The sequence below is a fragment of the Lepus europaeus genome, chromosome X, assembly GCF_033115175.1.
Source record: "Lepus europaeus isolate LE1 chromosome X, mLepTim1.pri, whole genome shotgun sequence".
Taxonomy (NCBI): Eukaryota; Metazoa; Chordata; class Mammalia; order Lagomorpha; family Leporidae; genus Lepus; species Lepus europaeus.
This window is the reverse complement of record NC_084850.1, coordinates 53,660,346-53,671,467: the sequence shown is the minus strand read 5'-3', so window position 1 is coordinate 53,671,467 and position 11,122 is coordinate 53,660,346. Positions and strand designations below refer to the sequence as shown.

At 42.8% G+C, this 11,122-nt stretch overlaps 1 protein-coding gene across 1 annotated transcript in view; it reads left to right on the top strand.

Annotated features, from left to right (window-relative positions):
* The first annotated feature begins 407 nt into the window (after window positions 1–407).
* Window positions 408–11,122, top strand: part of LHFPL1 (LHFPL tetraspan subfamily member 1) — a 55,578-nt gene continuing 44,863 nt past the window's right edge. The window contains exon 1 of the mRNA XM_062183041.1: window positions 408–789. Within this exon, the coding sequence (XP_062039025.1) occupies window positions 408–789 (382 nt within the window). The remainder of the gene's footprint in view (window positions 790–11,122) is intronic.

The following is an 11,122-nucleotide window of genomic DNA, read 5'->3' as shown; positions in this document are numbered from 1 at the left end:
GGGGCTCTTATAGCAGCCTTGTTTTCATTTAGTTTGCTCCCTTTTTGCTACTTGTTCAGTGCCATATGTCAAGAGTTAAAGGCTATCTGATTAGGCTGCACTTAAACTGGTAGAACAGTCACTAATTCAGTTCTATGGTTCTTCCCTTCAGCCTAGATACCATAAAACTCTGAATCAGGCAGAAAGAAGGAAATATGGGGAAAATACTGGAAAGTGGATTCCCACAGGGCCTCAAATGATCCTCTAGAGAATAATCTTATCCAGAAGCAAGAACCAACTGGCACGTCAATGAACCCCAGCTTTGGCCAATCAGGTGGAAAATAGGCTGGAGAGCTTATATGATAACTTTCCACATTTGGTGCTGTGACCCAACACATCTCCCCATCTCTACAGAGAAACCTGAGACTATGAGGAGCAGCCTGACCCTGGTGGGGACCCTCTGGGCCTTCCTGTCTCTTGTGACTGCTGTGGCCAGTTCTACCAGTTACTTCCTGCCTTATTGGCTCTTTGGATCTCAGTTGGGGAAGCAAGTGTCTTTCAGCACATTCCGGAGATGCAACTATCCTGTGAGGGGAGAAGGGCACAGTCTGATCATGGTAGAAGAATGTGGGCGCTATGCCAGCTTCAGTGCCATCCCAAGCCTGGCCTGGCAGATGTGCACAGTGGTAACAGGTGCCGGCTGTGCTCTGCTGCTCCTGGTGGCACTGGCTGCTGTCCTGGGCTGCTGTATGGAGGAGCTCATTTCCAGAATGATGGGTCGTTGCATGGGAGCAGCGCAGTTTGTGGGAGGTAAGACTATGTTCCTGGGACTGGGTAGGTTGGTGGGGCGGGCTTTGGGGTAGGGAGAGTGCAGAATATACCCTTATGGAGAAATCCATTCTCACCATCTCTGTCTAACTCTAAGGCTATGAATGGGTACTCCTTTGAAATATCTAATCTAGGACTTCCCAAATTACCATCTATATTAGGGTTTTATTCATGACAAATTGGATAGTAGACAGAGTTGGTATCTGTCTAGATATGTTGTTTAGCCTCTATTTTCATAATTTTCTTCTGATTGCAGGGTGTTCATTTACTCATATTCTCCAGATCTGCATTCTAAGGGGACCGACACATGCCCTAGTATTACCACTCTAATGAGAAGTTGATCCGTAAGAACTCTGCTCTCTGGTAGTCATCTCAGAAAATGGTGATCTGGTAAATGCATCCACAGAGGTGCTGACTGCTCACAATCCTCACCAAATAAATACATCTCTACTAGATATCAGACAGAATGTAGGGCTACATCTAAGTCTAGCCCCAATTGGCAGTCATTAATAGTCTACCCAGATTTCTTATGGCCCTGACCCACTTTACCTGTCATTTCCTTCATTCAGCCCCCCCCCCCCCCTAACTTTACCACAGAGAAACTGGGATACTGGCAGTGTGCGGGTGGGCTAGGAAACAGCAAAAAAGCAAAAATGGCAGACTCAGGAAGGCAATGAGAGTAGTTTGATTTAAGTGGGAAAGGAAAAACAAATTGAGATAGAAATATGTGTATGAATATTTAAGCTAGTTTGTATACCTAGATTGCACAGTCAGAAAAAGTACAGATAGAACCTACTGCTGAAGGTTGTTGTTACTCAGAGTTTTAGAATCATTATGCAATCCATCATCATTATTATGGCACAGTGTGGGTGACAGAGCCAGGAAGCCTGGATTCCACTTCTCGTTCTTGCACTGAGTTACTTTGTGGCAATGTGATCTCTTTGTGCTTCATTTCCCCTGAATTTGTCCCCTGGAAATGTAGCCTAGATTTAAAGTTTCTTCTCTGCAACTACTACATTGAAGAGGCCTTGGGATGAGGTGGTAGTGATGAGTTTAGGCAGTTTGGGCTGGTTTTCAACTGCTCCCACAGAGGACATTTGGTAATGTCTGAAGATATTTTTGGTTATCACAGGTTAGGGAGAGTGCTACTGACATCCAGTGAGTGTAGGGAAGTAATGGTGCTAAACATCTTACAATGCACCCCACTCCAACAAGGAATTGTACAATCCAAAATATCAGTAATGCCAAGATTGAGAAATCCTGGGCTAAAGTACCGTGGTTTCCTGGACTCCTCATGAAAAGCACCAGATTTATTTGGTTGCACCAGTTAAAATGATACTTTCTGCCCTTCTTTCCACAGATTGCTATAAAAGTTTGAAATCTGAGTTACCATTCTAGCCTCCCTCATCTCTGAATTTTCCTGCTCTTTAGCAACTGATAGTTTTCTGGTCACATTGGAAAGGAGAATTATATAGTTTCTCTCTTCCACTTAAGAACCATGGTACCAAACCAGATGCTAAGGCTGATCTAACTCGATCATTTTATCTCCCTCAGGGAGCTCCATGCATATCACAAATCAGTCTTGGGCTAACTTTTCACCTGTATATTTGAGTGTGCTATAGTTAACTAAGCACTTCTGTGGGCACATTATTTCAGGACATGACATCTGGCTGGCAGGAGAGAGGAATGGTCATAGCAATTCATATTTACGGCCCCAGAGCCCAGCTAAGTGCTTGCACAGAGCAAGTGCCCAGTAAGTATAGAAAGAATGAATGTATGAATAAGGCAATATCTAAGATATGCTGAGGCAAGATGGACATGTGAGGCCTGAGTTAGTTTATATCCTTTCCTTTTTTTCCAGACTTCAGTGCCAGGCTATTAGCATCCTGAGCTCTCTTTTCTTCTAACAAGAGACTGACAACTTAGCCTCCATTGCATTTCTAAGAGTTCCCAGCACAAAGTTAGGAGAGGCTAACTGGCAGCAATCAGGCTACAGGGCTGTAGCAACAGTCTCAATCAGACTCCATATCTTAATAGTGAGCCCTATTCCCAGCTAATGTCCCAAAGGGGCTTGACTAAGATTTACAAAACTCTCATAGTTTCCATATAATGCATTTTCGGGGATCCCATCTCCTAGGTCAAGAAAATTAAAGGAAATTATTGAGAAAGGATGTAGAAAGGTATTGGAGATTTGAACATTGATAGATTGAGCAGAAGAGAATTGTTTTTCAGTGTCAAGTGTCATAAAAATGATGTCAAAACACAATACAATTGTAGTGTTATAAAATTCTGCCATTCTATATTCCCCATGTTCTTTGGTCATGGGAACATGGTCACAGCATTTACGTTTACATAGGAGTCTTTAAAGTTCAAGAACATTTAGGTAGCTTAAGAAACTCAAGAACAACAAAACTAAACAAATAATCCAGTTAAGAAAAGGGAACAGTGTTATGTTGCATTGAACTAAGCTGCCACCTGTGATGCCAGCATCCCAAATCCGAGTACATGTTTGGGTAGGTACTGGTTTCTCCATTTCCAATCCAGTTCTCTGCTAATGCTCCTGGGAACACAGCTGAAGATGGCCCAAGTACTTGGTCCCCTGAAGCCCACGTGAAAGGACAAGATGAAGTTCCTGGCTCCTGGCTTTGACCTGTACTAGCCGTCACTAGCCATCACTATTGCTGCCATTTTGGGAGTGAATCAGTGGATGGAAGGTTCTCTCTCTCTCTTTCTCTCTCTCCCTCCCTCTCTCTCTCTCTCTCTCCCTCTTTTCCACCCACTCTCCCTCCATTCCCCATTTCAAATAAATAAATAAATAAATAAATAAATCTTTTTAGAAAGAAATGATCAAATCAAAGGATATAAATAGACATTTTTCAAGGGAAGAAATACAAATGCAAATAGCCAACAGACACATGAAAAAATGGTCTGGATCCCTAGCCATCAGGGAAATGCAAATAGAAATCACAATAAGGCATCACTTCACCCCAATTAGAATGACTATTATCCAAAAATAAAAAAAAATGTTGACAAGGATGTGGAGAAAGGGGTATCTTTACATACTATTGATGAGAATGCAAATTAGTATAGTTATTATGGAAAACAGCAAGGAGAGGCCTCGAAGGAAATACCCCAAAAGATATATGTCCTACTTCTGGGCATATATCCAAAGGAAATGAAGTCAGCATATAAAAGAGATACCTGTATTCCCATGTTTTTAGCACCTCAATTCACAGTAGCAGAGATATGTAATCAACCTAGATATCCATCAACTGATTACTAGATGAAGAAAATGTGATATATATAAACGATGGAATAGTACTCAGTTATAAAGAACAAAATCTCGACATTTCAACAGAATAGATGGAACTGGAGATCCTTATGCTAAGTGAAATAAATCAGACACAGAAAGGTAAATATCACATGTTTTCCCTTATATGTGGAAATTAATATAGAATATAAAAATTGTGTGGATGTCATATTATTTGTTATGTACATAGTTATAAATATTGTCTTCACTGATTTATAACATCTACATGTTAATATCTTTGTTTTCAAGACAAAATAGCATATATGTGTATGAAAATAATATCTACATATGAAACGAATATGGCAAAAATGTTAAAAATTGTTAAAAAATAAATTTTAAAAATGCTTTTAGGAGCACAAAGAAAAAAAATAAATGCCACACTGCACCCCATTTAATTATTGTTAACAAAATATTTTAATAAAAATAAAATTCAAGAGTAAAGAGTCTTTAGATAGAAGTCATAGTAAAGGTCAAGATCCAGGTCATGCTATCAGGTTTATCCTTGGGCAGAAGAATAATATCAGGAAAGACTACTGGACCTCTGCAGTTTCCCCACTGTAGCACTAGCCAACTAAGAGCCCTCCCTTTCTCATTCTTGGAGACTGCTGGCTGTCAAGGTTATGTCAGATATGAAGGAATGGTGAAGACTTCTTGGAAATATTATATTTTCTAGGATCCCCTTGGCAATGACCATCACCTATGGCTCCTTGGAGAACTTGAATCTGACCCTCAGAGATAAGCTTTGCCAGTGGCAAAAAGCCAAGCCTGGAGATTTCGAACTCCATGGATTAAAAGACACAAGAGAAAGAGCTGTAGGGGTTAAGTTTAAGCCTGTTGTTCAGCTGAGGGGAATTGATTTCGCTGCTCGAAGCCTGGCTGCTTCTAGGCAGCTAGTGCATTAAGCAAAATACATCAGGGGAGGAGCCAATTTGTTTCAGGTCTGGATTATCTCTGCCAGACCCCAAACCACTGAAGAGATGGAGTATCCATTAAGAACTACCTCCTCCCCCTGCCTGACGTTTGTTCGCCGGTCTGGCGGCTGCCCACAGAGAAGAGTGGTGGGAAGTGGGAGAGACAGGAAGAAATAAAGAGCTGCTGGCCTGAGTCATACTCAGCAAGGTGACCTGATGAGACTCTTGGGGCCCATTTGCTCCACCTGCAGCTGATCCAGCTGGACAAGCCTAGGGTCCAGGGAGCCTTCCACTGGGACCTCCAACCGGTGAAGGAAACATCTGGCCAGGAGATTATTTCAACCCTGGGGATGCTGACTTTTCCAAACATCTGGCCCCTGGGCCCTGAGAACACAGCCATTATTCACATTCCCCTGGGTATACATGTGCAAGATGCTTGTGAATAATCCCCATATTCGGTGAGAGCTAAACAAAGAAGAAATAGGTGAGAAGTAAATATAAGGAACTTCTTGGCAGGGAAAAAATGTAAGATCCTGGATCAGGTTACTCAAGGGAGGCCAAGAATCATTCTGGAGTAGAGAATGTATCAGAATACCTGGAGTGCTTAAAACAACATGAACTCCCCAACACCCCAGTCTCCTTTTGCATTCTCATATACACAGCACCAGGTAAAAAGCTTCTCATGTTTTGAAAAATTTCCCAGTGACTCTGATACACATGTTGTGTTCTCTTTCTCTAACCCAAGGGAGAATCACCATTATGGACATTTTTTTTTTTTCAAGAGACAGAATTCGACACACTGACACACACAATGCTTTTCTCCATGTAAGGTCTTAGTGCTCCATGCTTCAAGCTAAATGAAAGTGGCCACTGGAGATAGATTGATATCGGGGATGACCCCTAAAATTTATATACCGGAATTTGGGGTGCCATACGATATCACCATATGCTTATTAATAAATCCCCAATATTAATAAGCCCGAGAAGGTTCTTGCCTAATAGAGAATAATTCTAAATACTGGCATAAATAAACGAGGCAGCATGGTACATTTTAAGTTTTTATTTAGTGAGAAAGATATGTAGGAGAGTGAGAGCTTTATCTAAGAGAGAGAGGTAAATCTGGGTTCATATCAAGCACCAGGAACCAGCCACGTGGAGGAGCATCTAGGCCAGGAACCCTTGGGTGGGTGGCCCGAAGGCCATGTGCCCTGGAGGTGCAGGGTACAGCAAGCCCCCTCCTGGCAAAAGGCCAGGGAAAAGAGAAAAGAGGGCGGGACACACTGTGTCCTAGGCTTTTAACCCACTTCCAAAGGGGAGTGGTTAATTAACCTGATTGGCTGGTAGGCACCCAGGTGTGGCCAGTTAGGGGCATGAGGTCACACAGGGGTGTGGTGATGGTATCAGGTAGGGTTGAGGTCACACAGGGGTATGGCGAAGGTGTGGTTTTCCAGCTCACAAACCTAATTGATTTTAACCTGTATGCCTGCCTACTTCAAGATCACTGAGATCTTGATTCCAGAAACCATTATCTTTCCATAACTTATACCTGTTGATTATGTGTCAATTAAAGCGGCTTAAAATATTATCTATTCTGGAAGCCATACCTTTTCTTGGAAAGTTCTCCAAAAATTTTACCAGTTATCATGTCATTTTTCCTTACCATGATGAGTAACAATTATAAAAATAGCATTCAGGAGCTGGCACGGTGGTGCAGTGAATTAAGTTACCACCTGTGATACTGGCATCCCATATCAGAATGCCAGTTCAAATCCTGCCTGCTCTGCTTCCAATCCAGCTCCTTGATAATGTGCCTGAGAAAGAAGTGGAAAGATGAGTGAGAAAGCTCACATACTTGGCCCCTGCCACCCATGTGGGAGACCCAGATGCAGTTCTGGTCTCTTGTTGCAGCCATTTGGGGAGTGAACCAGCAGATAGAAGATCTCTCTCTCTCTCTCTCTTTCTCTCTCTCTCTCTCTCTTTGTCAATCTTCTCTTTAAATAAATAAATACATAAATAAACAATTTTTTAAAAAAAATAAAGCCCCCTTAAAAATTAAAATGGCATTCAAGGAAGTTAACCTGCTAGCCAAGACTCACAGAGCAAACTGATATAGAGCAAAAAAATATGGTCTAAGGCTTCTGACTCCTAGCCCTGGAATTTATGAACTTCCTCTTGAATTTTCTTTTTGCCTTTGTGAAGAAAATGGTATCATAATGTTTTCCAGAGTGATCCGTGGGCCATTTACATAAGAATCACCTGGGATTATGGATAGTGCAGATTCTCTAGTGCTAAGAAGTCAGACTTGAGGCCTGCTAATCTGCATTTTACACAGCCTCTTGGGCTGACTTAATTCTGAAAATGTATTATGAACTATTTCAGATGTATGCACCACTCAGCTTAACAATAGAATATTACCAATATAGTTGAATCCCTCTTCATATGCTGATAACACTCCTTATCCCCATTGCAAAGTTAACTACTGCCTTGGATTTGTTATTTATTGTTTCCCAGCATGAGGCCAGTAAACAGTAGGATTTGAAAATACTATGTTCACTTTGTTCAAAGTGCTGTTTCTTTCTGGAATTCCTTTTTTCTTCCTTTCTGTCTGGAAATAGCTGTCCATCCTTCAAAGGCCAGGCCCAGTGCAGCCTGTCTGTGAATCCTCCATTGCCCTAGCTATCCTCTAACTCTGAGGAAATGTAGGGGTAAATGAGTGGGGTAGGTGAGTGAGGGAGTTCCCTGGAAAGGGAAAGCTGAAATAGTGTGGGACGGTAGGCTTGTAAATTTTCCACTGAGTTATATTTGAGTTGAAGTTGCTGTAAGAGCAATCAGCTAAACAAATTAATAACAATTTAGCCCACACTAGGCTACTGCTCATGGAAGTAAATTCAAATGAACTAATAACCAAGTTTGAAAAGGAGGGCTGGCAGCCATGCAAAGAATGGGGACTTGGAGATGGGATTGGGGAGTGTAATAAAATGGTTGTTCATTCAACAGTTGCACTTGTGAATGGTGTTCAGAAAAGCTGGTTGATAATACCCATGAGGGGGTTATTGCCTGCAGACAAAGCTTAGGTACCTCACTAACTAAAGATGTATGATTGGGAGAGGGTTATAGAGCTGTTGGTGTATAGAGAAATAGTTAATTCAGTAGCACAAGAAGGCTGAGGGCAGCTGGAGCAAGGGCTTTAAATTCTCTCTGAGATTTTACACCTGAATGTTAGTATTAATGTTCAAGCTTCCACAAGGGCTAAAGCTGAATAACATTTCCAACTCCAGACCTCTGCTTGGTTAGCACAGTGAATTAAAACCATAGCAAATAGGTTAGAGGAAGACATTTGGTACATTTTTTTTTGATAGGGGATTGTTATGGATGGGGATAGTTGAGGAAGGGAAACAAAATGGCAGCCTATTGGACATCTGCCCTTTGCAGTAGCTTTCCATCCCTTCTTATAGGTAGGCGAGACTAGGAAAGTACTCAGCTAAGCATATGCAGTTGAGGAAGACTTCTCCAAGGGGCATATGTATTTAGAGGATCAGTAAACTTGGGAGTTAGCAATGAAGAGAAACACTAACCAGGCCTACAGCTTATATGAGGGCACTTTAAAGAACTTGTGGGAAAATGGAATGAAAAGATGTTTGGGGTGGATATTGTGGTATATTAGATTAAGTAGCTGTTTGGGATGCCTGAACCCCTTATCAGAGTGTCTGGTTCGAGTCTCAGATACTCTGCTTCTGGATCCAGCTTCCTGCTAATGCACACTCCAGGAGGTCTTCCATCTGCTGGTTCACTCCTCCATTGGCCACAATGGCCAGAGCTGCGCCCATCTGAAGCCAGGAGCCAAGAGCTTCTTATGGGTCTCCCACATGGATTCAGGTGCCCAAGGACTTGGGCCATCTTCTACTGCTTTCCAAGGCCATAGCAGAGAGCTGGATTGGAAGTGGAACAGCCAGGACTAGAACCAGCGCCCATATAGGATGCCAGAACTGCAGGCAGCTGCTTTACCCACTAAAGTGCCACAGCGCCAGCCGCACCCCTACATAATTGTAAGATAACAGCTCCAACCAGGCAGTTTTTGAATGGAGCCCTATGCAGGTGTTGACTTTTTAACTATTTGTGCTGAGAACAAGGAGATGAAAAAGAAATTAACATGGAGGATATAGTTCTAAACTGAGGGAGGCAGTATAGGGAGATGCAGCACAGTTTAATAATAAGTATTTGTTGAGTAATTTTTGTGTACCAGGCACTTTATGTATATTGATTCTTGGGACAGCTCTGTAATATCCAGTGCTCTTACCATTCCCATTTTGAAGATGACTGAGGCACAGAGAGATTTAGTAGTCTGCCTAAAGTCACACAGCTTCCAGGCGGTAGAGTTGGAATTTGAACTTAGTTCTAGAATGACAGCTGCACCCATTCTCTTTAGCAATTATGTTGTGCTGTCTTTCCAAATCTAAGGCCTGCAAAATTCCTAATGCCTGTTAGAGATATTGTTGCCAAAAGGTAGTCATTTTTTTATTTGACAGGTAGAATTATAGACAGTGAGAGAGAGAGACAGAGAGAGAAAGGTCTTCCTTCCATTGATTCACCCCCCCAAATGGCCGCCAAGGCCAGAGCTGTGCCAATCCGAAGCCAGGAGCCAGGTGCCTCCTCTTGATCTCCCATGTGGATGCAGGGTCCCAAGAACTTGTGCCATCCTCCACTGCCCTCCTGGGTCACAGCAGAGAGCTGGACTGGAAGAGGAGCAACCAGGACAGAATCCGGTGCCCATATGGGATGCTGGCACTGAAGGCGGAGGATTAACCAAGTGAGCCATGGCGCCAGCCCCAGATAGTCATTTTTGAACACCCAAGTCTAGAATGGCAGGGCATCTAAGGGTTAATGAGTTGTCTGATCAATGAGAAAAAGTGTAACCAGCAGCTGGCTATGTGTCTTTGGGTAAATTGTTTTCACTCCCTGGGTCTCAACATCCATGTCTACAACAGGAAAGGACTGGAGTAGGTAACTTCTGAAGACCTTTTCGTCTCTAAGTTTCTATGATGATATCAGGTGTCTAGGATGATCTCCTTTTTTTAAAGATTTATTTATTTATTTGAAAGTCAGAATTACACAGAGAGAAGAGAGGCAGAGAGAGAGGGGTCTTCCATTCGATGGTTCATGCCTCAATCAGCTGCAACGGCCAGAGCTGCTGATCTGAATCCAGGAGCCAGGAGCTTCTTCCAGGTCTCCGACGCGGGTGCAGGGGCCCAAGGGTTTGGGTCATCTTCTACTGCTTTCCCAGGCCATAGCAGAGGGCTGGATGGGAAGTGGAGAAGATGGAACTAGAACCAGCTCCCATATGGGATGCCGGCGCTTCAGGCCAGGGCGTTAACCCGCTGTGCCACAGCGCCGGTCCCTAGGATGATCGCCTAACCTTGCCAAGTAAGTCCCTTTCAGAAACCTTCCTGCTTTGGCAAGTGTGTGCAAAGGAAACTCTCTGGTTACATGGGTAGAGTGTACTCTGAAACACGCACATTAATTGAGCACTTTTTATGTACTGGGTACCAAACATATGTAGTTGAAGCCCCTGCCTTCAAAGAACACACCCTCTAGTGAGGGAAGCTGATGATGAACTGTTGCCAAGAGTACATCCATCACAGACCATTTTAGTCACAGGAGTGAGAGCAAGTTGCCATGGGAACAGACAGAAGGAATATGTTACCTAGCCTGTTGGTTGGCCAAGCTGTGGAAGGTTTCCTGACTTGAGTTCCTCAGCATGGCTGAAGAAGGAGGAAAGTTTTCTCTGCTGTACCTTGAAATGCACATGGCCAGCACCAGCTACTGCTTGAGTCATCGAGTTCATACCAGTCCAAGGGAAGGGTATGGTGGTTGGAAAGTAGAGCTGCTGTTCTTTTATAAACTTGTGTTCTTTTCTTTCTCATCTGTGAGAAAGGTCTATATTCATTAACTCTTCCCTAAAAGGGTAAATAGTGGTAGCAGAAGAAGGCTGCTTAATTTCATTTTGTCCTGAATCTATTAAGCATCCTCTGGGCTACCTCATCATATCTTAAGATTCCAGTTTGTGGACCAAAACAGGAGTACATATTGTTCTATG